The sequence below is a fragment of the Netta rufina genome (assembly GCF_964035555.1).
Source record: "Netta rufina genome assembly, chromosome: 12".
NCBI lineage: Eukaryota > Metazoa > Chordata > Aves > Anseriformes > Anatidae > Netta > Netta rufina.
Genome location: NC_140135.1, coordinates 5,567,114 through 5,594,776, shown reverse-complemented (window position 1 = coordinate 5,594,776; position 27,663 = coordinate 5,567,114). Strand labels below are relative to the sequence as shown.

General features: G+C 45.7%; 1 protein-coding gene across 3 annotated transcripts; it reads left to right on the top strand.

The window, feature by feature from the left end:
- Nucleotides 1–27,118, top strand: LOC311213902 (uncharacterized protein). 3 transcript variants are annotated; one of them, XM_084294238.1, is made up of 17 exons: nt 547–900; nt 1,217–1,256; nt 4,219–4,303; nt 5,593–5,699; nt 7,018–7,076; nt 8,148–8,258; nt 10,792–10,922; nt 11,580–11,704; nt 12,683–12,788; nt 14,208–14,406; nt 16,109–16,135; nt 18,705–18,762; nt 19,363–19,418; nt 20,789–20,987; nt 22,926–23,084; nt 25,549–25,726; nt 26,566–27,118. In XM_084294238.1, the coding sequence occupies exons 1-16, from the start codon at nt 807–809 to the stop codon at nt 25,679–25,681; spliced, it is 1,689 nt and encodes a 562-aa protein (XP_084150364.1). In that variant the 5' UTR covers nt 547–806; the 3' UTR covers nt 25,682–25,726; nt 26,566–27,118. The 3 variants fall into 3 exon arrangements, with proteins under 3 accessions (XP_084150365.1, XP_084150364.1, XP_084150363.1); XM_084294239.1 differs by lacking the exon at nt 547–900 and adding an exon at nt 1–97 and having other exon boundaries at nt 25,549–27,118; XM_084294237.1 differs by having other exon boundaries at nt 25,549–27,118.
- Nucleotides 27,119–27,663: the final 545 nt, after the last annotated feature.

Here is a 27,663-nt window from a genome sequence, read left to right as displayed (position 1 = left end):
TATGATGAAAGGATAAAGGCAACTTTATCACTCTTGGAATATCATTCGAGTATGGTTGGTTTTGGTAGCATCGGTTAACGCTGGAAATCTCATCGCTGTAAGTTTCTGTGTAGCTGTGGTGGAATTAAGAGCTCTGAGGGCGGCTGATGTGCAGCCTACACCTGAACTGCGTGATTCTGTCAGAAGCTACCCCAGAGCTCAGGGCTGCAGAAGAGCAATTTTGGGGATCTGTGGCTTGAGCCCATAACGCACTGTCCTCGGCTGTGAGGTGTGAAGCCAAAAACCGGGGCACGTGAATCCCAGCACCACACAGGGAGATGCTCCACAGCCTCCGGTTGGCTTCATGGACACCCCACAACCCCACCACGACCCCCCCACAGCCCCCGTGCGCTGCCCCCTCAGCGCCATCCCCGGCCCGCCCGTGCCTGAGGCGCGGCGACGGGAGGAGGGGAGGGGGGGGGGGCGGGCTGGCGGCTGCCCGCCATCTTCTCTCAGCGCATGCGCCCCCCGCCCCGCGCATGCGTCCCCCCCGTTCCCCTTCCCCTCAGCGCCGGACCCCGCTTTTGTGGCGGCGGGCGGGCGGCGCCAGGGCCGGGGCCCGCCGGCCTCCTCCCGCGGCAGGAGCCATGGCGGCGCCGTAGCCCCGCCGCCCGCGGCCCTCCCCGCCCCGCAGCGGGCGCAGCGGATGCGCGGCCTCGCCTCGGGCCGCGGCGGGAGCGTAGCGGGGCCCGGGGGAGGCCGCTGCTCGCCCTCCTCCTCCTCCTCGTCGTCGTCGTCGTCCCGCTCCCCTCAGCCCCCCGGCGGCCATGGCCACCGAGCTGGAGCCGCCGGCGGCCGGCGCGGTGCAGGGCGCGGCGCCGCTGGAGGCGGAGGAGGACGAGGAGCACTGGCTGTACGGGGGTAGGTACCGCCGGGCTGCGGGCGGCTTCCCCGCTTCATCCCTTTATTTCGGCCCCCCCCGGCGCCTTACAGCTCCCTAAAGACCCGCCTGAAGCTCCTCGGGCGCTGCTTCCCCGTGTTGGTGCCCGGGCCTGGGGTGCGTGCTTCACACGGGAGCCTCCAGCCGGGCTTTGTTTGCTTCTGGCTGAAATTTATCCCGGGGAGAGCCTGGGGGTTACGCCGCCCTGTCACTCCGTGACGCGTTTCGTGCCTCAGCTCAGCCTCCTTCCCTCCGCGCCACTAACTTTGCTTCTCGTTATTGTTGTTGTTTCCGCAGACGACACCACTGGCAAGCAAGAAGATGGACCAATTTCGGGGTAAGTGCAGAGGCTGTTTGCTCATCGTAGCGCTGTGTGTTACACAGAAGGTCGCCTTGTGCTCAGCGTAGCGTGATGAGCGCCTCAGAGCAGAGCCGTTGCCAGAAGCAGCATCCCTTCCCCATCCCACGGGGTCATCCCCAGCTGCCAGCCTTGGCCCGGCGCAGCATTTACACGTCTGGAAGACAATCTGGGTTAGTCCACTGAATTAAGCTAAAACTAACTCTTTCTCCCCCTTTTTTCCCCAAAATTAGGTTTAAATCAGATCTGTTTTCCAGTTTAATTCTCAGGAAAAAGAGGGTGGCTTGGGGGTGGGACTTTGTGCTGGCCTGGTGGTGTTAAAACTGTGGCATGTGCTTTAGCCTGGAAAAGCTAAAAGCTTTGAGCCTTAGGTTAAAATCTTGATGCGATCAAATCAATAAATTATTTGAGGTCTCTGAAGTACGTGGTTTGGGACCAAACCATGAAAAAAAATGAAAGCTCTGGGGATAACTGAACAATTAGCATTGCTTTCTGTGTATGGAACTATTTATTGCCTGCTTTTCTCAACCATGACTCCCCTGTAGTTGTGGCAGTGTGTTCTGCACCAGCAGAGTTTTCTCTCATCAGAGATGCTCTGTTTGCTGTTTTTAAATACAAAGTGGTTTTCAGAGGAGATGTTCACTGAGCTTCTGTGTGCTCAGTACCTTCACAAGTTCAGTGTCACGTTTACTGTCCTTTAAGGTCATTGTAAATCCCATATCTGGAATTTCTGAGATTGTTACAGGTGCTATCCCACTTCTGGAGTAAGAATCCTGTGCCTACGGAATATGACAAATTGTCCAAAAATAAATTTTAGGCAGATACTGTAAATGTTTACCAAAAACATCGAAATGAGCTTCATGAGAAGGAACAACACTTAGTTTAGAAATTTGCTGCTAGCTTGCTTGAAACTATTGTTCCTTGTCCCTTTCTTCTGCATATCATTTTATCTTAAAAACAGGATTTACAATCTGTGTTTCCAGCACCCCCAAGCACTACATCTACAGTAACACCGCAAAACGTGCGAAAGCAAAGAACTGGTGGTCACACCAGCACGCTCTCCCTACCCTGTCGCACAATGCAAATCTTCCTAAACGAAGAGATGTGGGATGCTTTAAGAAAATAACTGTTTTCTGTGCTGCTAGCAGCTATCGTGCACGTCTCTACCCATGAGGCAGAAATTAGTGTAGGGCAGGACCCAGTACCCATGAACAGTCCTTAGTCTAAAAGATGCTCTGAATACCAACAGGCTGTGCAGGATGCTGTTATGTCAGCAGTGCACGGGGTTTGTGTTGGCATCCCAAGGAAATTAAACAGCTTTGGCATTTCATGCAGCTGATGGCTGTGGCCCTGTCAGGTTGTTCATTCCTAGGAAGCAAATAGGTTAGGGAACGACTGTTACTTAGCAAATGTTTATTTGAACTCCGATTCATAAATTTTAATGCACACCCACAGATACTTCATGTGACTTGAAGCTGAAGGTAATACTTGTCACTCTTCCTTAATTCAGTCGTCTTGGATTCTTAACAGAATTCTGGGGTTGAGGTCAATGTTACAAGTCGCTTGGATGTGGCAAACAAAATGCGAAAGTTTTTGGAACCCATCTGTGAAATTTCCTGCAGTGGTACATCTTCTGGTCCTTGTGCAATAGCCTGTATCTTTGAAATACTCTTAGAAGCTGATTTTTCTCTTAGACATCTTTGCTAATTTTTATAACCAAACGTGTCTTCGACTATCACCTCAGGAACATGGCAAAAATGGGACCTGTGTTTCCTTGGTCAGCTGCTGAACCTTCATCCATCGTCTTTGATCTTGGCTTGATTGTTGCAGTTCTCTGTGCATGGGGCTTTTGTGGTTTGGGAGCTTCAGTGACTGCTCACATTGTTCTTGTCTGTTGTCCTTTTTTATGGTCAATAACTGCTGAGTTGTGTTACTGTGATCTTTGGCTTACCTGTTTGGTGTCTCCTTTCCTGCAGCCTCTGAAATGGCTTTAATCTGATCAGTGTTTGGATTCTGTTAGGTGTGACGTGTTTCTTATTGAAGATAACCTTGTGTATCTTTATTATCCAACATGGGCTTTAAAATTAATAGCAAAGTGTTCTTTTCCCCACAAAGCACTGGTGGCAGAACTGAGTTTCCTGGGCTTGGGCTATTGGAATAGGCTCATGAAAAGCCAGAACTATTTTGAAGTTCTGCTGGGTTTTACTGATGACATGAGAGAACGACCACTCTTCATATTCTGGTTTTGTAGCATTTAGCATACTCTTTTCTAGCATGTGTATGCCAGTTTGACTTTCTTGCTTGGCAAATGTGGTAAACAATGTTAGCGTCAGTACCAGCTCTTTAATCGGAGGCAAATCTGAAGCTGGCTGTTGCATTAGGACAAACCTGTAAGGAATGAAGAGGTTGGGTGCAAACTTGTCCATCGTTCCTTCAGTAATGAGTGGTTACAATGCAATGCAAGCAATTTGTTGGAAGGCTAAAACCATTTTCTCTCTAATTTCTACTGGGTAAACGTCCTTATTGCTTACTAGACGCGTATAATTATTAGCAGCCTTAGGACAAGATGAGGTTTTGTTTATGCTGTGGACACTTAGTTATGGTCTCACTCCTCTCAGCTGTGATTGTGCTGAACCAAAACTGAAAGGTATTACAGCTGCCACGTGTATTAGCTGTTGAGTTGTGTTGGGTTAGGCAGGCTTGCTGCCTGTCTGGCGTTCTTTGGAAGCACTAAACTTACTCTTCCCAACAAAAGCAAAGCCAAGCAAGGATGATTAATTTTTTTGTCATGTTTTTTAGCTAACTGCCAGCAGAATAAACACACTACATGAATAAAGCCATTGTATGAAAGTCACTGGGACAAATGCATTAGAAATGTTTGTAGTTAAACCTCTAGATCAGGCTCATGCACTTACTTTTCTGTATCTGTTGCATTTACTAGACACGCAGAATCTTCTCATCCTTTGCAAGATGCTCCTCAGGAGAGCCGGCCTGTCAGCAATGAAGACCGAGAGATGTCACAACATGTAAGTGTTCCACTGCAAACTGGAGACATACTTGTTCTGCTTGTAAATACTCACGGGTGAAAAACTGTGTGTGTGAAGATGCTGCTGCTGCTGCCTGACGCGTGGCAGTTGGAGTGTCCTGGCAGTAGATTCTCACAGGTGACTACAGCAGCAGGCTTCTTGCATACAAGAAGCAATATTGCGCAGCAGTACTTGGCCTAAGTATTGCTTATGCCCCCTGAAGCTGCAAAGGAAGGCTTCTGATGCTGCAGTCTGAAAGGAAAAGCAGAGCATGGTGTTGCCTCCAGCCCAATATTTAATATGACTTTGGGGTGAGTAAAATAGAGAAAACACAGGCATAGAAGGCCCGAAGTCCTGGGATTGCTGGGGTTCTAGACTTTCTTACATTCTTCCTTAGACCTCGGCTCATTGCTGAACGTGTAGGAGGAGGCTTGTTCCTCCACTCCCTTCAGTCTTTTTGGTGGGTTCATTTTCTGCCACTGTGGTGTGTCGAGAGGGCTCGTGGAGAGTTCTGACAACCCTGTGTGCCACGGAAAAGGAGGGAGTGTTGAGAACACCTTTCTCATAACCATTTTGTAGTGGTAAAGTGTTAATTCAGCTCATGAAGCTTACAAAACTGCACTGCTGGGTATCTGGAAGACTTGTGTTGCTCTTGTGCCCCAGAAGTAAGGGTGTTTTCTTGATTGCAGTGGGAGCTGCACTTGAATCAAACCAGCAACTGCAGAGATCTTGTGTAAAGTTAAGGAACTCAACGTGCTGAATAAGCCAAGCAGAGCTCTTCACCGGCTTCCTACTGCAAAGGTTTTAGTGAGGGAATATTTGGTCCAAGGTGCTTAGGAGAAGGCTGGTGAATATATTTTGGTGACTTTGTTTGCAATTTTATGCTTTGACCGTGGACCAGTGAAGGAGGTGTGTCAGGACACTGCTAGCTGTTCTGAAGGAAGTAGGGGAAGGGAACTGTGGGATGTGTTGCAGTTCTTTGAACTGAGGTTAAACTGGTGCCACCTTGAGAAATCTTAATTTGGTTCTCATCGAGGGTCACTTCTTCAAAGGACAGCAGTTTTTTCATGGCCACCTGTCTATTTATATTGAAGGTTGGTTACTTCCATGCTTTTAGTGTCCATCAGCAACTTTAAAAAGCCTTGGAGTGCAATAGGAAACGATGTCTTTATATCAGAATCATTCTTTATAGCATCATCAGATGAGCATTGTAAGATTTGAATTAATGTCCAGGGAAGCTTCTCAGTTTCATATGTTAATAAGTTCCTGTGTGTTTTTATTATTGCAAGGCCCTTCCGAGTGGTGAAGATGATGAAGAAGACAGTGATAGCGACAGCGATGATGATGACGTGAAGGTTACTATTGGCAATATTAAAACGGGAGCACCATCGTACATGTATGTATTGCGATTATCCTGACAATTTTTGATCCAAAGTAGGTCTAGTGCATTGATTGGGATTGAAAGTAGGGATGAGAACTAACCTGTTTTATGGGAGACGTGGGAATAATGGCCAGAATGCAGAACTGGGGTTAGAAGCTGACGGGCAGTTCTGTCCTGGAATTGCTTGTTGGAAAATCAGCCCATAAAATCAGAATGATAACGGCAGAGTTGTTGTTGGAAAACAAGCTAAGTAATTATTATTGCTTGATCAAGCAAAGTCAAAGTTGGAAAGTTACATTTAACTTACCATCTGTGAAAACTTCAAGAAGGAAAGTCTGTGTTGTTAAGACTTTGCAAAAGCTGTGAACTGACTGATTTCAGCTCTCTGGTTTTTCATGATTCAGAAATGGTGAGGCTGAATTTGCAAACCAGGAAATGCTGTCACTGACTTAAAATTATACCTAATTTGCACTCAATAAAAATAATAATACAGCATTTTTGCTTGATGTTAGCAGCCTTATTCTTAAAGAAACAACTTGCACATGCTTTGCAGCACGTTCTATTTTTTTTATTTCATGGATAACTTCCTTCTCTTGTGGTTGAGGTGGTATGAGCCTGGTGGATTACCTGAATAGTAATGCTCCATCCATTCTGGCAGAAGTCCACTAGGTTTTTGCAGAAAGCCTTTCTGAAATCTGATTCGTCTACCTTTCTTTCCTCATTCTGTGATAAAAGGTGCAGCTTCAATTTCCGTGTTGTTCTGTTCCATTTGAATAATTCTAGGCAAGTTCCTGAGCAGAAGGTTAACAACCATTCTGTGAAATACCTTTTCATTCTTAATAAAGAAAACCTGCATGTATTATGATGTTAGTCACTAGGCATGTTGCCTGGGTTTCAAGCGTTAGCATTAGGGAGAACCATGGTAAATCATGGAATCATTTAGGTTGGAAAAGACCTCTAAGATCATCAGGTCCAACTATTAACCTAGCACTGCCAAGTCAACCACTAGACCGTGTCCCTAAGCACTACGTCTACAGTCTTTTGAATACCTCCAGGGGTGGTGACTCAACCGTTTCCCTGTGCAGCCTGTTCCAATGCCTCACAACCCTTTCAGTGAAGAAATGTTTCCTAATATCCAACCTAAACCTCCCCTCGTGCAACTTGGGGCCATTTCCGAAGGTGTTCCAACTTAGTATTAAAAATCTCAGAGAGGCATGAATAAACCCAAGTGAACAAAGTATCTTCTGAAGGACGTCAGGACTTGAATGTATTTTCTGTGAGAACCTCTAAATAATTTGTTTGAATACCAATCTAGTGATTCTTTTCCATATAGGGGAACTCCTATGAATCTAAACTTAAAAACGGGTAGAGGCTATGGAGCATCAGCTTCAGGTATTGCTCATTTTTATCCTACACGTTTTTTTCAGTATTTCACTTCTCTGGCAGTGACAGCTGGAACAGCTGCGAATCTTGTTCTCTGTTCAGAAGGATATGAAATTAGTGAATCTGATGTAAAGTAGGAATAATAAATAGCTTTCCCTAAAGCTAAGGATTCCTGGGGCAGCCTGGGTGTCCAAGGTGCAGTGGATTGATTTGATTAGCGATCGCTGAACCAGCTGACTACAATTCTGTTTAAACTGGAATAATCTACATTGATTACTACTTCTGTTGTCAAAAAACAGAATATTTCTAAGCTGTGTTGTTGCACTGAGGCCAAACGTGCTATGTTGCCTGAAGAAGAACTTTAACTTTATGGTCAACATACCGTGCTGCCCGCAGCATAAGATATTAAAATACAAAAACAGACTCTGGCCTTGAGTGTTACCTGGAACACTCCATGAATGGAGTTTTCCTTACCATTCAGTTTAATTTGTACAGTATATTGGGACCTGGATTCTGTCCTTCCTCGTGTGTAAGACTGTCCTTCTGTGGGCTTCATAAACTTCCTCCCATTAATTTCTTTGTGCAAATGACACATCTGACTGAGGAGACGAGCACAAATTCCCCTTGGAGATTCTGAACCCACTGGGTTATTGCTGACTCCAGTGAATACATTGTCGTCTTAAGACTGATCCTGAAAAAGTCTTTTGTTTTAAGAAAATGTGCATGACTTGGGAGGGAAAAATAAATATTTTGCCTGGGGAGAAGAATAAAGTTATTTCATTCATTCAGAGTAAATAGCATGCATGCTGTAATAATTTATTCCGTTTGTCTGTTGGACCAGTCTGTGTTGAATTTGCCTCTCTGCTGTGCAACTGCAAGTGCAGTCAGTATACCCTGACTGTTTATTTTTAGAGTCACTACAATATTTTTTATTAAAAACCTGATTGCAGTTACCTACGTGTTGTAAAGCCAGCACTGAATTCAGAGTAGTGCTTTTTCTTAACTGGAGTAATTTGTTCAGCAAATTAGTGGATTAAAGGCATTGCATTAAAGGTAGTAACAGTTTTTCTCTCTCCAAAGCCAAGTTGCAGCCCAAAGGTATTGATTTAGATGCCGCAGGGAATATAAATGGATTGCCTGTTATAGAAGTGGATTTAGATTCATTTGAAGACAAACCATGGAGAAAACCAGGTGGGGCGTCACAGTTCTTGTGGTAAATATTTTCCGCAGTTTTAGTTGTCTTTGTAATTGTACATGTAATTCCTGTTCATTTATTGCTGCTAAGGAAGGGGGAAGCCTGAAGAACTTTGCTCAGCCTCTGATGCCTGTCTAGACAACTGGTGTCATTTCCTGATAGATCAGGCCATGCTTTTACCTACAATTGGGTTACATTTACTCTATTAATTTCCGTTCCTAAAGGGAACAATTATTTTTTTTTATTGCTCAATTTCATTAATTCACTAGTTCCAGAAAACATTGTGCTGATACCAGTGCAATAGAATTTGTTGGCCTTAAAGTGGGGTGAAGATTTGACTGTTGGTTATATGTGGTCACCTCTTCGCATGCAGCAGCTTGCTTATTCTGTCATACCATGGCCAAGCTCACAGCCACCCCCATGCAACCTTCTCACTTGGGCCCTGGGGAAAGTACCCCAAGAAGAGGGCAGTGGTGGGAATCGCCACGCAGCCACAGATAATGGGAAGCAGGCTTTTGCTATTGAATTTTCCTGCTCCAGACCGTTAACTGAAGGAGAAGAAAACATTTTCTACTCTGACAAGGCTAGGATTTTTCTTTCAGAAAAGCAGCAGTGCCTAATTCTTTACCCCCAGGTGTATAACTGTTAGCAAGCAGTCACCATGTCTCCTGTCTACAGCATGATCTAGGCAGCATACAGGCCGGTCTCTCACATACACAGTCTCTTTTGTCTTCCTCATTTGTGTTAGGGAGATTTCTCCTCTTGTATGACAGCTGTAAGATACTACAAGTAATCTCTTATAGCAAATTCAGAAGAAAAAAAAATAAACTAAAGAGATCTGAATTTATGCTATGCTAATGTAATAAAATGTTTAACAAAATGTTAGCCAAAGCATAAAATCCACTCGCCTCTGCTCAGAAATAATCCTTCTCCCCACCAGCCCCTCTACATTATTTGTCTTTCAGAAATACAGCTATGGTTAGTAAGTAGTACTTTTATAAAGTTGTCTGTGGTATGTTTTTGATATTTCTTGCCGACCTGAATGAAGGGCATCAGAGCATAGCAGTGCAATTACCTACGTTGATGTGTCACGGTATCAAACCAGCAGTAAGCGCTCTGTGATGAATAGTAGCTAGTACAGACATAATAGAAAACGTAGCCTTTCTTCTGCAGGGGATATCCCATTGATTGTGATGTGAGAAAGAGGGGGCTAGGAAGAAAAGAAGTTAGAAGGAAAACAAGGAAGTGAAGTTCAGAGATAAAGCATGGAAATGGTTGTGATCATGCTGACATCCCTGGACCAAAACGGAGCCAGCTAGCCTTAAAACAGTATTGAAGTGTGAATAGAGGGACGATGTCTGCAGAGGTGTGGCCCGTAAGTTTATTTTAGATGGCAAGTAAGTAGCTTGTTACTCAACAGCCTTTCAGGTTTATATCCTTTACACTGAATTGTTCAGCAGGTTGGGATCTGTACGTGAGGGAGAAGAAGAAACACGGTGTGGAAAAACTGATAGAGGGCTGAAATAAAGGCTGATAAAATAGATATGTAAATGTCACACTGCTGAGTCTGTGGTGGTGAAATTTGCATGTTTGGGTGGCATACCAGGAAGAGTGGCCTACTGAGAAAGATAAACTTAAACCTCACTGGATAGATCCAACCTTTGCTTGCCCAGAGTGTTTTGCTTAGCCCTCTTGGATTGGCTGCTTGTTTTAACATCAGTCTGGCTAGGAGTTTTGCAAGGAGGATGTGTGAAGGACACTCCAACAGGGCTAGGAGGTGCTGCGTAACGCTTCCTGCTGTGAGGGCTGCCTTACAGTCGCAGCTGTGTTTGTCCCTCTACATCTACCTTTTCCTGGCACGCAGTTTGTGGCCACCTCTCTTGCTCAGAAGTGTTGATGCTGAAATGGTCTGTTTTACAGGAGACTGAGTATCAAAGTAAGATAACAATCTTGGAAGGCCATAGTTAGGATTGTGACTGAACTGTAGTTATATGTGTAGTATGAGCTCTATGGATAATAATAATAATAATAAAACTTTAGTCCCGTTTCATCAAATGGCTGAGCCCCGCAGTCTCTGCTCAGATCACCAAGGGCAGTGCTGGCAAAACGTGCTGGCTGAGCTTCACCAAGAAAAGGTTCTGTGGCACCATCCCATGTTCATGGGGGTAGCTGGAATTGTTGTTCCTGTGCTCTCCTAAGACTCAGCTCATTTAGAAATTGCAGGAAACTAGTCTGAAAAAATCCAGTTGATGAATAACTGGTCATAAGCATCTCTTTTAATAGCCCGCATACGTGCTGTATTCTATGTCCCAAATAGTCTCACTGCTGTTTTGGCTGTAGTCCCCCTCACGCCCCAAGATGCAGCAGTCTCAGCTGTGGCACAGCAGCTTTTTGACAGAATGAAATGAAGGGTAAGCTGTAGTCTGTAAATAAAGACGTGTTTTCTTAACTTCATTTGAGATGTTAAAGGACAATTTGGGAATGGGAGCCTGCCAGAATCCCAATATTAACCTGTGCTGCCTTTGTCAGGGGCTGATCTCTCTGATTACTTTAATTACGGATTCAATGAAGAAACATGGAAAGCTTATTGTGAGAAGCAGCGACGGCTTCAGCTTGGGCTGGATCCTGCTCCTCCCATCAGCACTGAAAATAAGATCACGGTAGGTGATGGATGTGTTATTCCTGTGCATGGCTACCATAAAACTGGGCCTGAGTTTTTGTAATCACAGAGGTGAGAGTATAACAACACAAGGCAGTTTAACACTGAACTGTTCACCATTTGTTTCAGCAATGAGAAATACAAAAATATATATTTAAAGATTAGATTTCTAATCTTTAAGGAGAGTAGAATTGATGGAACTATGATTTCAAGGTTGGTCTGAGCGAAGCTGGGTATCCATGGCTGTTTTGCTATTGACTGTTGCAGTTGTACAGATTGTTGCGGTTCTGCATTTCATGTTTGGTGGCTGCCTGGGACACCAGCCTTTGAGTCCACCAGCTGGCCAGAAGTTGTTAATCTGAACTTGAACCAGTGAGCTGAGCAAGTATTAGTATTTTCAGTTCTGACTTGAGGACTATGAGAAACAGAACATGAGATTATTAAACTTCTGGACTTCTAATGGGAAAAAGCGGACAAAAGGTTGTCACAGCCAACTAGCTTACAGAAATGTCTGCCTCTTTGACTGTAGAATAGGTTTCTTGTTTGCAAGAGCCCTGTAGTTGTTTCTCGGTGGAGATCTTCAGTGAGACCACCTCTGATGCTCTGTTGGGTTGAAAGTAAAGGTATTAACCTGTGTGTTATTTCTTTCCTTCCTTAGGTCCAGCAAGGAAGGACAGGAAATGCTGAAAAAGAAGTGGAAAACAATATCATCAAAACAGAATTCAAAACAGACTTCTTGGCTCTGGTGGGAGGACGCATGAAAGCTGGGCCTCCTCCTAATAGGTAAGAGATGATGCAGACATAAAGCCTGGGTGCACTGCGTTCTTCACAGAGTTGCTCCTCCCACCTACGAGTAAAGATACCCGTGTTATCCCCAGTTTGGCGTTATATGGGGAGGGACACCTGTATTCCAGCTGAAGAGGCACATCTCTGGGATAGAAAAAAAAAAAACAAGGCAAATCCATCAGCTTTGAGGGCATACCTTGCTTGCTGCTTGTGCTTAGTTGGCTTATTCTTACTCCCACGATGTTAATCTTTGCCTTTAAGTGGAAGTCAATTTACATGTTTGGCAGCTGATGAGAGGAGCTATTGGTTTCTGAACCTGTGCACTGCACTGCTAGATGCGTGCTAATTTGTCTCTTCCTATAATGAGAAGATTCACAAGGCTGGACAAAGCAAAATGATTGAGTCATTTTGATTGGCAGCCTCTGCAGGGAAAATCACTTCGACCTTGTGAGGTGGTGGTTTTTTGTTCTTCGTTTGTTTTTGTTTTGTTTTGTTTTTTAATCAAAAACTTCAGAAAAACAACCAGGAAGTTGTTTTTATGTGAAACCAGGAAGGCAATGGCTTTGAGGTCTCTGTTTCTGTTGTTTTATTCACGTTATGTCTTTTGCAAACTTACCTTGCAGAAATCAGTCTTGTATCCCAGCTTTTTCCAAATAAAGCTTTGCCTGAGAGACAACCAACTAAATGCTTTGAGTACAAGCTTCAAAGCTTTACTTATTCTGTTTGCATATAAGCACTTAGCTAGCATTTCTGTTGCTGTTCATAGTGTCATCAAATTGGCCAGGTTTTTTTCCAGTTGTTGTGCATCTCTCCTAGACTTTCAAAAATCCACACCGCTGTAAAGAAGCTGATGCTATTCGAACTATACAGCATTTTTGTCCATTTCAACTAGCAGAAAGTACTGACACAAGGTTAGTAGAGCCTTTGGTCTTGTAATGTCTTTGAGCCTAAAAAGATGCATCTGCTTTGTACCAGGAAGCTGGGTGGGACAATTGATGTGATCGGTGGCCAGGCAGGCACAATTAGGAGAGTAGAAGGAAGACGTCGTGATAAGCATGCCTCTGAGGAAAACCCAATTCAGGTAAATGTTTTGAGCTGTCTTGACAAATTTCTGATTTTTACCGCACTTTTGGTGAACCCTGAGCAAATGTCTGTGTATTCCTGGCCTCCCCTGTCACTGTTTCCACCTAGAAAGCAGTAGGTAGTGTATCCCTCTTACCTATAGTATACCCTTATTGCGTGTATTGCTTCGTTCTGCGGGTTGATTTAACTTCTTTGTTAAAAGCTTTACCTTGCTAAGGGCTAGGGTTTGTCCTTTCAAGCACTAGCCTTCCCCCTCGGTAAGGGCCGAGTTCCCTTTCTCATCCTCAAGGTGCGTAGCTGGGAGGCTCTTTTGTGGATTATCCCCTTCCGCTCTGCTGCCCCACCGCTGTTGGGTTGGAATTTCCAGTTCTGCAGTGGAGAACTACATGGGGCTTGCATTTCTTTGTACTTTGAAGTAACATTCAGAGTAAGCATCATGAGACACAGCCCACACTTCAGATGTGGGGTGGGCCAGTGTTACTGGATCTTAAAAGAAATAAAAGCCTGGGGCTTCAGACTGGATCCAATCTTGTATGTCCAGTGTGTGTCCGTCGTGTTCTGGTAGGCTTCTTCAGTAAGAACTTGCCTCTTAACCACCTTTCTCCTACTAACCATCCCTAATTCATTTTCTCTTTATCTCTCAGAACCTTTCCTCTGTCTAGACACAATTCCTGTTCCTGTTTTTACATGTGTTTTTACGGTCAGATTACTTTTAGTGGTCAGTGCTCCAACTTCTACCAACAGTGGCCCAATAAAGAGTTTGTTAAAAGAAAGTTTGCTAGGAAATGGTGGTTGTTGCTCTCACCTATAAGTATTGATACCTGCATGTCCAAGTCATTCTGGTATCTGCATATCGATCATTCCTTCAACCGTAGCTCATGTGTCCCCTACTTTTGTCAGAGATGTGAATCCATGTTTCCTCTCACCTACATGGACACAGTCTTGAGCAGAATGTGGCCTCTTGTTGCCCTTGTGAAAGACAAACTGGATTTACAAAAAGAACAAAAAGATGACCAATAGGGAGCACTACAATGTCACCGTGAAAGCTGCCTGCACTTAAGTTGAAGCCTGGGCAGGGCTGAAGTCCATTTGAGGACTAATTCAGCCACTCAACAGGGGAACAAAAGGTGTTCGTAACACTGAAATGTGCAACCATCTTGCAGTTATGTTATGCATGCAGCTTGAATCTAGTCTTGTTGCTGTTCTGCTTAAGATACTTTTTGAAGCATATTTCTTGCTTTGATCAACCTTCCTTCCTCCCCAGAGGGTGTTACCCCTGGGTCTAGCATAGCCTGACCTTGTTAGGTATCACGATGCCTGTTTTGGTGAAATGCTCCCTTTATGCCAGCACAGTGAGGCCCTAGCTGTGGGAGCAAAGAGATTAAAATGCTGTCTTCTCTTTCCTCTGCCTTCCAAGGTTCTAGGAGATCATGGAAGCAAGCCACAGCCCCCACAGCAGCCCCAGCAGCCATCGCAGCCCCAGCAGCCCCCGCAGCAGCAGCCATTTGCACCACCAGCAGGCCCACCGCCGCCCCCACTCGCCGGGCCACCTCCACCACACTTCCTCCACCCTCCTCCACCAGTTACTTCTGTTCCACCTCCACTGCATCCCCCAGGTACGTGTTCACACAGCAGTTTGCAGCAGTCTGAGGCCGCAGGTTAGGACATCCCAGGCGTGCAGCAAATAAGGGTTTAATCAGTAGATGCTGTGAGGCAGTCAGGTAACAGGTCCTTGGACTTGGCCATTGTTCAGCATCTCCATCTGCCTTTTCAGCTGAACATTTAAATATTTATTATTTTTCAGCCATTGAATATTTAAAAAAAAAAATGACAGCTGTACCTTTAAAAAACTCTAGGCTTAGTTTCTGTGAGGAGCTTTTGGATGCTGTGGATCCTTTAGCTTTATTGATAAAGAAACGGCTTCTTGTTTATCTGTGGAGGAGGCTAAGAAAGCAGGAATTGCTGCCCTGTGCCAGACCAGCAGGCTGTTTAGTACAGGACCCTGTCTGGCTCTGACTGATTCCAAATGCTTCAAGGAAGATGCTGGAGCTGACAGTTCTGCGACAGCATCTCTAACAAAGAATTTTCCTCCTAATCCAGGTCAATTCTTGGTTGGTTTGTGCCTTGAAATACAAAAAAAAAAAAAAAAAAAAAAAAAAAAAAGTATCTTTGTTTCTGTGCATTTTATTGTATCTACAGCTGCTGCATGATGATGCTCCTAGAAGTGTCTCATAAGTGGACACGGTGGTGCTTCATTTAACAGCAAGCTATTAACAATGTAAATGAGGTCTTTACCATGGGTTTTGGCCCAGTGCGTGTGGTCAGTCCTCAGCACTGGCACGTTTGCATGGCCAGATAACCAGATGGGTTTGTGTTAAGCTAAGAGCTTGAGGAGGCACTGAAGGTAAGTCCTGTGTCCCTGCAGTTACAGTCTGAGTGCTAAAACCTGTAGAAATACCTGAGGTAACATTTCTGTGCTTTTTTTTTTTTTTTTTTTTTCCTATTTTCTTGTCTTGAACACCAAGTTATAGAACAGTTTCACTGCTTTTTTTTTCTGTACACGTTAATAACTCAGGTTTGCTTCTGGGTTAAATGGTGCAACAGGGGTGAAGCAGAGACCACGTTCTGGGCTTTCTCTGGTCCTGTAGGCAGCAGCCAGTCTATTGAGAAGTCACCAGGAGCACATCCCACAGTAACTTCTGCATTCTGCACTGCCTCTGCATGCAGAAAATATGGAATACGGCGTAACAGTTAAAGCCTTTAATCTGAGGCTTGGTAGTGCAGTAGGTGCTTGTGGACCTCAGTGGCTTCTCCTGCTGCCTTTCATTAGAATGATTGTTGAAATCAGGAGGTGGATAAATTTCTCACTTGTTCTTTTGGTTGTTCACTGGTGTGTCTGATTTTGCTATGTAGTGATGATTGACGTATAAGAAATGGGTTTTATTTTTTTAAAATATGGCAAAAAGACAAGCACACAAAAAGAAGCAAAAAGACCTGCAGAGTGTTCTCGTCTCTGCTCCTGCGTTTGTTCTGAAGGTCAAATCAATTGTTTGTGTGCTGACATTTAGAAAAAGGAACTCTCCAGTGTATGAAGGCAGCAGCGTTTAAAACTATAACATGAAGGTAAACAGATTGTCATTTGGGAAAATGACAGTTTGTAACCCAGTTACTGCTTAATTGCACCGATTTTTTGGCCGGTCTGTTTGGTCAAATGTGTGAAACTTGTTCAAAAGTGCTTTCAGCTTTAGCATGAGATACACAGGTGACAGGCGTTTCCTGCTGTACTCACTGGCTTTGCTTGCTTGTTTATTTCCACAGGTCTGCCACCACCCGGTCCTATTCCAGGTAGGTGTTAACTTGCTCCAGTAACAGCCCTGATTCTGCATGCACAGATGGCCCTAGCTGAGCAGTTGGATTAAGTAACGTGAAATAGGATGACACCAAGACCCATTTTAGAGCACAATTAATCTAAGGCCAATAAATTCCAATGCAGTACTGAACTCCAACTGCTTATCTTGTCTTCTGGACCTAAATAATAATCTGTAGGGTTTCTTAATCCCTTTTTTTTTTTTTTTTTTTTAACTCAAGACCAATCCAGAAAGTGACATGGAGAACTTTGGGTGGCAAAGACCACCTAATTAGATTTGAAGTAGTTTATTTCTTGTTATGGCATCTTGCACAGCAAAAGTCTGTGATAAATTGATGCTTTGTATAGGAATTTGGACTGTGAAGCTGAGCAGAATGGAAGAATTGCCATTTCTGTCAGAAGCCTTTGCTCCCTGGTGTGCAGTAGAGCTGATGAATAGAGCTAATAGAGAAATGCAACAACCAGTCTCATACATAAATTGGGAACCCTGCTAATTCAAGGCTACCACAAAACTGAGATTCCTCTGATTATAACTACTGTTTTTCTCCTAGAAGTTTTGCCTAGTCCAGGGTAAAAAAAAATGTAGCAACTTGTGTATCAAACTATTTGTACCCGTAGTTCTGACCAGGTGCCAGACAGCTGGGAGTCCCAGGCTGGGGGCCACCACAGGCCACTGCTTCTGTGTTATACTGTACACTTGATTCATTTACTTGCAAAAGGTTTGCACCCAAAGCATTTTTGGACATAATGTTCTTGTCCTCACTGTGTGTCAGACATGTTGGACTCGTTGCACAGCTTCTGTGTTCGTGTTTTTGTGTCCGTGCTCTGCCCAGGGCATCCCAAGTAGAGATCTGGAAAACCTGTAGCAGCTGGGCTATTGCTCAGGCTGAGAAAATTTCTGTTAAAAACAACACTCTTCATGCTCCTCCCAGTGTACAATAGTATTTCTGAGCTGGTTCTCCTCGTAGTACTTAAAGGAACCTGCCTATGGTAAATTTGGATTTAGAAAGCTTTATTGCAGTGAAACTGGATGCAAATCCTGGTCTTGATTCTAGACACTGCAACATCCACTTGCTAGTCAAGTGCATTTAGATTGAAGTTGTTTGGGAGGAGAAAGACAGAAGAAATGACTAGGCTGCTGCAAAGAACTGACAATTCAGGTAACTGGGTTGGAAAGGGAGAAGAGAGAGAGTACCTGCTAATTATTATAATGATGGTGATCCACCACCATTAGAGCCAGCTATTATAACAGTAGCACTTTGAAGTACTTGTGCTTGGTGAGCAAGTGTGATTGAAATGCTTTAGGCATTGTATTTTACTGGAAGATCTTTCTTTAAAAAAGAAAAAAAATAAGTATCTAAGGGCAAGATGAGTCCTTCGGTGTGTTTGCAGCATCCATACCCACTAGATGAATTGGAGACTTCAGGCTGCTTCTGCTGGCAGTGAGACCCTCTTCTAGAGAGGGGTTCTCCTCACCCATTTTAGGGGCTTACAGAAAGACGTGACAAATTGTCCCAAAGTTTCATCAGGTGTGCTGGCTCTGTTGACTTGAAAAGGAGCCTGGAGCTGCTGGCTTTAACTAAAGGGCTGCAGTTAGTCAGATGACTCCTATCTTTTACATCGGTACAGTGTGCTCTTTTGTTGTTGTTGTTTAATGGTAAACAGGAATTTTTATGCAAAATCAGGCCTCTGGGTGGGTTAGCCTACTTCTGTTGGCATTGGTAACTGCCCATGAAAATCATGGTTGCTCACAGTTACGGACAGAAGTTGAAGAAGTTCCCTTAGGAGCACTCAGCATGTCCTTCTCACTTTCAAGTCAGTCTGAAGGATAGGAGTCTGGCTTCTGAGGCTTTATGTCACTTCTGCAAGTGACCTCTGTAGACTTGTGCTTAACTCTCCTTTCTGAAGAAACTGTCTAATGAGTCTGAATTTAAAATCCTCATGTGTTTGAAACTGGGCCCATTTTTAAGTGTCAGACCTTTTAGCCAACGATCTCTGACTTGTTGGTGCTGTCATCTTACGATTTTTAAGTATGTGTGTTCTGAGGAATTTGGCTTTCTTTAAAAACAAAAATGGGTGATTTCTGTGTTACTTTGTCTTTTACAACATTTTGTTCATTTTAATCAATTGAGCAATAAAATTTTGCTGTCGTTGCAACATGTCTGCATCCCCCAAAAACATATTTTTCTGTTTCCAACAGGACTGTAGGGGTTGATTTTATGCCTTAATTAATCTTATGTTTATGATGAATAAGCCAAAATGGAAGGTAGGTTTTTGTCTGTGTTTCGTTTGGTAGCCCTACAGAACGAGCACAGCTGCAGAGCTTTAATTTTGGTAGGAGATATGACCCTGAAGGAAAAATCCTACATTTCAAACAGGGCTTTGTTTGAAGTAAAAAAAAAAAAAAAAAAAAAAAAAAAAAAAAAAAAAAAAAAAAAAAAAAAGTGCTTTAACTGCATTTAAGTGTAAACAGCAATGTAGTTTTGTTCCCTGAAGTAAAGCTGTGAGGGCTCTCTGTGATGACTTACATTTCTGTGCCGTGTCCAGGGCTGTTCCCGCCTCCTCTGGCGCCACCACCAGCTCTCCTCATTCCGACGCTGGATGGGTAAGACCACACCTGGGGTGAGCCATTGGTACAGCACCTCCGTAGTGAGCAGCGATGAGGGGTAGATCTAAACTCCCTGCTGGTAATCCTTAGCCTAGTCTTGGGCTGGGGTAAGAGATGAGAGCGGAGTCTGTGGGGAACCTCTGTGCAAGGTGCTGATGGATTCTGCTAGCTTGCACTGATTTGTCATGGTAAGGACACGGGAAGGAGTCAGTAAAATGTAGGGTGGTGCAGAGGAGTTGGTAACGTGCTATGTTTGCCCAGATGTCTTCTGTAAAAGAGTCTCCAGGTACTTTGTCAGCCCTGGTTATTCCCTGGTTATTCCTTCTGTGCCTTATTACAGAAGGGAGGGGTGAAGCAGCACAAGCAGTTGACTTAAAACAGTTTCAGAAGCTGTGACAAAGCACTGTGCCTGTATGTGTTGCTGAGAATTTACAATGCAAAGTGAAACAGTTTCACTGAGCCATGGGCTCCCCATGAGGATGTTCCACAGGGCTTCACAAAAAATGGGGTGAGCTTGCAGCACAGGCATACCTGCGGGCAGTTTAGCCAAGGGGTTGCTGATGGGAGTAACTTGCATCACTTTCTCTCTCTCCAAAGGCAGCCAGCCAGCTACAACAACAGGCAGCCTCCTCCATTTGGCTACAATTCTGCAGGTGAGCACCCAAGACAATGAAGAGTCACACTGCTTCTCTCTCTGTTTGCTGCTGTTCGGTAGTTGAGGCTTTACTTAATCTCGTGGACATCGTGCTTTTGGTGATGGGAGAACTGCCTGTGCCCCAAACTGTCCCAGTCCCTAGAAAGTCTCAGAGAGTCTGCCTACACCATGAAGTGTTCAGAAAGCTGAGTGTTCGCCTTATTGCAGCCGTGATGAATGCAATTTGTTAGCTGAATGCGAAGCGTAAGCTCACTGCTTTCAGTGCAGGTACCCAGCATCAGAGCAGCTTCCCCACGTGCCTCAGCACCATTTTCTTGTACTTGTTTGCACGCATTCTTGCTCACGCTTACTCATGTTCTCTACCTTTTCCCCCAGCCCTCAGGGACAAGCAGAGCCATCAGCTTTACATCTCCTCCCTGAGCTTTTGAATGCCCTCCTCCTCCACTTTATCTTCTTCCTTGCCTACAGGCACACGCAGGCACCCTGCCTACACACACTAGCAAGCATCTGTCTCCTTTTGTTTTGTAAGGCAGAGGCAGTGCCAGGCTTTGAGCACGTTTCCTTCCCTGTCACAGCCCTGCCAGCAGTGCCCAGCCCTGCCAGCAAAGCCCGTGTCCTCTCCCATTTTCCCATTTTCCCCACCCTGTCTCCCCCGTGATAGGTTTGAAGAGTGGGCAGTGCGAGGGCTTCCTGAGAAACAGCAGCCTCGAGTGTGTCACGGGCTCGGCTTTTTGTCAGCCAGTGCTGCTTTGGGCTGTCACCTCCCTGTTGCAGCCGAGCAGGCCAGCGTGTGGATGGGGACGTGCTGGTGGCTCTGGGCTCATCAGGTGGCATCGTTCATCCACAGCTGCTGTCCCCAGCCTTGGCCCTAGATAGCTGCTGAGAAGCAGGACCTTGGAAGGGTGGCCAGGAGCCTCAGGCCAACTGAACTCAGCTGCTCGCCTGCAGGAGAGGGATGCCCAGCACTGCAGGCACCTTTGTCCTCCAAGCCAGGGTGTCTGGGAGGGGCGGCCTGGGGTTTTTCTTGGTGGAGACCCCATGGCATGCCCTATACAGCAGGGCCTGCAGAGAGCGAGAGATGGGGATGCATAGGCCCCGAGTTCATGCGCTGTGTGAGGGACGGGAGGTTTTACAGCAACATCTCTAAATACCTGGTCTTGCTTCCTCAGGCTTTCACGTGTTCTTAGCAAACCGGTGAAGGTAAAAAAGGAGACGTGAGAGCTGGAGGGAGCTGGGCTGTTGCTGTCTCCAAGAAGGGGGCATCGCTTGGGTTCAGCTCTACATCCAGGGGGCCTCTGCGGAGAGGGAGGCATGGGGAGGGCGCTGTTAATGCTTCAGGCAAACAAGGATTCTGCTCTCTCGCTGCAGATTCAGGTTTCATCAGCTACCCGCCCATCTCCACGTCCCACACGCCCTGGGTGACGACGGTGGACAAAGGCACGAGCAGCTCCAGCAGCAGCCACTGGGAGTACTCGGGCTCCAGGCGCGAGAGAGAGAGGGAACGCGAGCGGGAGAGGGAACGGGAGAGAGACAGAGACCGCACGCCGACCACTAGTGAATACAACAAGTGAGTGCTGGCTTTCAGCAGCCCTCTGCTCACAGCGGCCCCGTGGGGAGCTCTGGCCTTGCACTGCAGCACAAGGCAGTGTTTGATCAAGAAATAGGACTGTATGCTCAATTTTCTGAGTCGTCTGGCAAAGAGATGCTTCGGATCAATAACTCGAGGCCAGAACTAGGAACCGGTGTCTGTCTGATCTCCTGTCGGTTGTTGTTGTTTAACCCAGCAGAACCAGTTGTGCTCGCTCTCCCTCCTGTAATGTGAGTGCAGTGAATGAAATAGCCCCTCTCTGTTTACTCGGTATTTCACAGCTCGGTGTGAAACATCGGCCATAGAAGCTGCTGCTTCTTGTCTCCTAACTATAACTGTCAGATCAAAGGGGAAAGCAGCCATGCTTTGCTTGGCTCTCCTGTGGAGGCTTTCAGGGCAAGGAGTGCCGTTCACCAGGAGTCAGCCACAAAACGTAAATCCTTCAGGAGACCAGGCACTTCTGAGCAGAGCGCAGGAGACAGCCTTCTTGCTGGGCTCCCAGGCGGCAGCAGCGCTGCAAGCGCTTGGGAGTGGAGGCTTTCAGCCTCCTGGTGTTGATCTAGAGAGCTAATGTGAAGGCTGGACTGCGAGGACACTTCCTAAACCCCTCACTTTGTGTGCTCTGCCCCGGGCTGCTCGTGGTAGCTCTGTCACAAGCAGCGTCGGTGCTTTGCAGGCTCGGGGCTCAGAAATGCCAATAGTCATTCAAAACACGATCAGAATGTGCATTCCTGGCAAAAGGGCGCTGCCTGCTCAGGGAACTCCCAGGCCCCTGGGGTGAGCAAACAGGGCAACGTTTTCCTAACTTTTTCCTTTCTTTTAAGCTGGTGGGCACTGTGGGAGGAAGCAGGGAGGAACAGAGCTGAAGACAAACTTAGGGCAGTTGGAGGAGCTCAGACTCCTACACTTCCTGAGTGGGTTCCTGCTGCAGCCAAGCCCTGCGATCAGCACTCCTGAGCGCATTGTTAGCATTGCTGGCTGCTTTCGAGCACGCTGACCTCCGAGATCACGCCTGCCAAGCAGGCCAAGTAGCTGTGCTCAGTAGAGTCATTTGGATTCTCAGATGATTGTAGTGGACATTTATTTGCCTGGCTTGTTTCCACGAGTCTGAGAATGATGCTTCAGACTTCCTTTCCCTCGGAGTCTGAATATTATTTCGCAGAGTGGGACCTGTTAACAATTCAGATTTCAGCTTTCAAAATTTGAATAGGGAAAAGGGGCAGTGAATTGTAGGGGAAAAGGGAGCGTGGGATGTATCTGAATTTGGGCTGCATCATGCCCACCAGTGATTGAATGAGGTGCCTTGAGTAGAAAGGTGTAGGCAGAAAGACCGTGTTGGTGACATTCACAATTGCAGTATGTGCAATTTGAGCTTTTAAACTCATGGGGGGGGACAAAAGAATAGTCTCCTAACATGTAATTCATTTGTGTGAGTTAGACTATCCAGAACAATAGTGCTGTGAGGTAAAATCCAGCACCAGGGGAGGCAGAATGATAAGAGGAACATGTTCCTGTTGGTTTTGAATGAGGTAGCTGGCTGCCTTGGACATATTCCAGCAGGATTGCTAGGGCAAAATCCCCGAGACGTTGGCCACGTGCCTGCTGCTGAGGTACTCCCTTGGCAAATCCAGAGAGCACACTTTGTAAACTGTCAGCCTTCAGAGGCTAGAAGAAATCCACGCCACGCGGGTGTTTGGGCATATGGGCTGTGTAACAGGCAAGCAGAGCACACTGAGCCACGTTGCTTTACCAAGGCTGGGTTTAGCTCGGGATCGATAAGCAGCAGAGGGTTAGCACTGCGGCTTTGTTCAGGAGCATCACAAACACCTCTGCCTGTTGATAGACTAAGAAGTGACAGATGCTGTCGGGGAGGGTTCTGCTTGTTCCCCTGCCTCACTTCTCCCTCTTCTCCTGAAGTGACGACGAACGATACCGCTACTACAGCCGGGAGCGCAGCTACGACTTTGAGCGCGACTACCGCCGGAGTCGAGATCGCAGCCGGGAGCGGGAGGATCGGCACCGGGAGCGCAGGCACAGGGACAAAGAGGAGAGCAGCAAGCATAAGTCTTCGAGGCGGTAAGAGCCACCTCGGGAGAACCGGGCCATTAATGGGAGCACACGTGGGCTGCAGACAAGCAGCTTGATGTGCTTGGAGTGAACTGCGACCTGATAAAGCCCTGAGACGTGGTGCCCAGGCAGAGGTGCTGCTCTCGGGCGTGTACCTGAGCAGAAAGCAGAGCTGCCCAGCGTAGGGAGAGGATCTCTTGGTGTTTCCAGTAAGGCAGCTGGCAGGATGTCAAATCACTGCCAACAAAAGTGCAGCAGTGTGTCACAAAGGAGAAGTTAGTCTGTGCTAGACATCACATCAACTGCTTCATTCTTCCCAGTGTTAAGAACATGTATATAAAGTGAAGTGCAAAACCCCAGCAAAAGCATCAGATTTTGGTATTACATGCTCTTTTGCTGAAGAGAAGAGGTCTGGGCTCCAGTCTGAGGCGATGCTCTATTGCTATATCAGTTTATGTCCTGGTAGCGACTTGAGCAGACTTGCTCATTTTTTTTGGTGCTTCAACTTTCTTCTTCTAGAAGAAATTTATGTCAGCTCTGTAAGTAATTACCTTTTTTCAAAATGAATATCAGAAAAACTCCTACACAGTGACTGGAGGCAAAAGGCTGTTGTCATCCTTAAGGAGATGCATAGGTTTTCAAGAAGAGACAGATTGCTAAAAAGTTGGAAACGGCGATGGAAAGAAAGGCCAGGAGTATAATTAAAATTAAACAGAAAACAAATGGAAGCTGAGCTGATACCAGCCGAACAGGGCAATAGCTTTAAGGGTAATTTCTCAGCTTCCTGTACTCAGAATTAAAATCTGGTGTTATCTGACTGCATAAGCAGAATGGAATTCACCAAAGTGGTGTCAGAATCTGAGAGTTTGATTTGTAGAACTGGGCTGCTGCACTAAATTGGAAATGGGGTGACTTTTCCTTTGCTTCTTAAACACGTGCAGTCACTTTCTGTCTTGTTCAAAGTGGTAGGATGAAAAATGTTTGTTTGCCAAAGCAAATGGAGGAATACTTTTTGCTTAAGCCCACTCCTAGTGCATGTCAGAGTCCCTGTTTGAGACACTCCAAGGTGATTTGAGTCTGTTTAAGACGTTTGCAGGTGGATGGAAGGGTTTCAGTCTAGTTCCCAGCTTACTGCAGATTGAAGAGTCTGAAGGAAACCACTGACGCTTGTTTACATATTAAAGGACAGTCACATTGTTTGAGCATAAACCACTGCCACATTGCTCTCCGCGAGGTGGCTGAAGATGTGTTGGAGAAGGGGCAACAGCCTCTTGTTTTTTTAATGACTATAAAACCACTTATTGAACAAGTCAGAAAATCACTTGCAGCCAGAAGCTTTTCAGCCAGAGCTTCAGTGGTTCAGCCAGTTAGGTGTCTCTGCTACTGACCTGGTATCCCAGCCTCTGCACTTGGCTCTGTCCCCACTCATGGAGCTGTGTCCATACTCTATGACAGTCTGTCTTCCCAGGACGAATTTAATTTGCTTTTTCTTGTACTCTGTCCTCTGTTTTAATTCTGCAACCCTCATACCAACTCTGGAGAGCTCACTTGGTTTTCAACCTGTGAGCAGAAATTGTTGCATGCTTGCAAAACAGCAGCAATCCCAGCAGGAGCTCCCACCTGTCCAGTTCCAGGGGTCTCCCACTGGTCTGTGCACGTGTGGATTGTGTCGGGCGTGCTGTGCCTACGGAGCACCTGGCCGTGGTCACTGGGCCGAGGCTCACAGGCACATATGGCCGAGTCAGAGTAGCTTCTGGCTGGGATTTCTCCCAGAAATCCTGTGTAAATATCTGTAGTTACCCAGCAAACAGTGCTGGTTGAGGAGTTTTAAAGTGTCACGGTAGTGAAGTGCAAGGTCATTTATGAGTAAGCAGAAGTGGAAGCAGGATCTGCCCCCCCGTTAGGATATCCACGTGTCTCCAGCCGCACTGATCCACTTCTTGCTTCTGGTCCAGGGATTTCCCCCGGACGCTCAGAGTGAAAGCTTCCAAACACCTCTCAGGCCTAGGACTCTTCCTTCTCGGAGCAGCGTCAGTGCTTTATAGTGAAGCTTGTGATGTGGCCAGGTTATTAGAGCTCCCTTAGGATTGGGAAGGGCACCGAGATGTTCTTTATGTTAAATAAATAAATAAACACTCCCCAGAAATGATACTGACAGCAGTCTGTCCAGTGCGCTGCCTGCCTGCATCGTGTGCTGATGCAGCATGTGGTGGAAAGCAGCCACCTCAAGCACTTTGCATTCCCTGCCCTCGGTTCAGCTGCACGCGGTATCAGATCGCCCCAGAGAAACCAGAAAGCCTTTCCCTGGCACCGCGGTGCCCTCAGCCTTTCTGATGCTGATGTTTCTTCTAGATCAAAGCCCTCTGTCCGTGTCCGTGCTGTGGAGTCAGTGTGCTCAGGTCTGTTCTGCGGCGGAGCAGTGCTGATGCAGGCTCTGACAGCTCTTTCCTCTCCCCTTTCCTCCCCACCACAGCAAGCAACATGAGAGCGAGGAGGGGGAGAGTCACCGGCGTCACAAGCACAAAAAGAACAAGCGTAGCAAGGAGGAGAAGGAGGCCAGCGAAGACGGTGCCCAGGAGGGAGAGGAGCAGGATGCCAAGGAGTAACAGCCCTCGGGAGGGATTTGCTCCTTTTGAACCAGCGTGGCATTGGTGATTTTGGTTCTGTTTTTTTTTTTTTTTTTGGTTCCTTTTTTTTTTCCAAGGGAAGAGAGGCTGACTCTGGGTGAGCAGTGAAGCATGTCACAGTGGTTTGAGAGTTGAAGCTGCATGTGCAGTTAAACTTAAACTTACATTGTGTTTTTTTTTTTAATTTTTTTTTGTGTTTTTTTGATACAAGACAAAATACAGCAGTACTAGTATATAAAGCACTGAGCTACTCTACTCATAAACATCCTTAGGGAGAACTTTGTTGTATCAGATCCTATGGTTTCTGATGGAAGATGGCTTCAGCTGAAACTAACGCATTTAGGTAATAGGTTGTTGTTGTTTTTTTGTTTTGTTTTTGTTTCTTTTGTGACCATCATTCCTTTTTTTTTTTGAAAAAATAGGACAGTAACTGCAACTTGAAATTTATTGTCCAAAGAAAAACGTGAGTTAGATCCTGAGAGCCAGCTTAGAGCCTGGTTCCTAGTAGTGAAAAGTCTCATCCCCAAATACATTTCTTTAGAGTTACAAAAATATCTTCTCATTTCTCCATGGCCAGGTGGGCAGCATGTGAGAAAACTGCTTTTACTGGTGGGTCACGAGATCTTGCTTTGGCCTGATGGCTTTGAGAAGCTGTTAGGTGTGTTTACACCGGCTACATAAAGACTGAACCTAGGGTGGTTTTTTTTGTTTTTGTTTTAATCTGTTACAAATGTAGTTCTGCCATGTGTTACACTCCTAAGTGGAAAATCAATGGAGGACCCATAGTAAGAGCACGAGTTTCTCTTTAATTAGTTCTGACTAACTTTTCTGTTTGTTTGTTTTGTTTTTCTTTCCCAACTAAGGGTTGAGCTGAATAACCTAGCACACTAGAGAACGTGAAGTTCCATCTAGCATTTTGCCCTGATGGGGTTGGCTTATTTCTATTTGGATGTCACCAACACTCCTGTGCAATGCATTCCTTCCCCCATAGATCTCTGAATAAATTCAGTCAAATTCCAGAGTTTGCTTGGACTTAGTATTGGTTGAGCAGGGTGGAAGCAGGTATTTTTGGGTGGGAAGAACAAAATAATTTTGAGGGGTTTTGGCATGTCTAGTACTTAAACAGAATGCTGCAGACTACAGAATACTGTTTTTGTGAGTCCACAAGTGTCCCGTTTTAAGTATCTTCCACTATTTTGACTTGATATTTCAAACTGTCTTAAATCCTTGCCCTAAAACAACGTGGTTCTGAAACTTTACATATTTTTTGTATTGTAACCTTGCAAGTCTGAGTATCACGTGAAGCTTAAAATTGTAGAGACTTGAGCTGGTACAGCACTATGATAACAGTTAATATGCTATGACGGTGCGTTTGGTGGGTCATTAACTGCAAAACCTATGGGGAGAAGAATAAAGTGTGGGGTTGTTTTTTTTTCTGTTTCTTTTGTTTATTTTTAATGTAGTTTTTTTTTTTTTAATATGCTTTGAGGTCCTGGGAAATGCACGTGCGGTGGGGAGGTGTGTGCAGTGAACCAGAATTAAAGGGCAGGGCCCACAAACAGGCTTCAAAGCATTCAGCCCTCCGCAGCCAGGTCAGCAGTCTGGCAGAGCACCGTGAGTTAGGAATTGCAGCGTCTCCAGGCACTGCAGGAGGTTTGCTGAGAGCGTGCCCCCACCCCTTTGCACTGCTGGGGACTGTCAGGAGGGAAAGGGACCAGGAATCCTTCCCTTGCCTCCGTGTATTCTGTAATTATGACATTTGATTATTTTTTTTTCCAGAACACGATCTCTGAGATCGCTAGGGCAGCTAGCAGCAAAGGAAGTGCCAGGCAGTGACCCCCAGCCCAGTCTGAGCTGTTTTTTTGCCTGTCTTGAATCAGGGGAAAATGCTTGTCAGTAGAATTTGATGCTAAGGTAAGTGTAGGGTTTGGCCCCCCAGCCACTTGAGGTCTGTGTGGTGC

Bases quoted from the DNA above. Each gene is read 5' to 3' on its own strand.
- LOC311213902 (XM_084294238.1), top strand. From the start codon at position 807: ATGGCCACCGAGCTGGAGCCGCCGGCGGCCGGCGCGGTGCAGGGCGCG. The intron at 5,700-7,017 runs GTATGTATTGCG...TTTTCCATATAG, and splicing joins ACGGGAGCACCATCGTACAT to GGGAACTCCTATGAATCTAA. The intron at 16,136-18,704 runs GTAGGTGTTAAC...TGCCGTGTCCAG, and splicing joins ACCACCCGGTCCTATTCCAG to GGCTGTTCCCGCCTCCTCTG.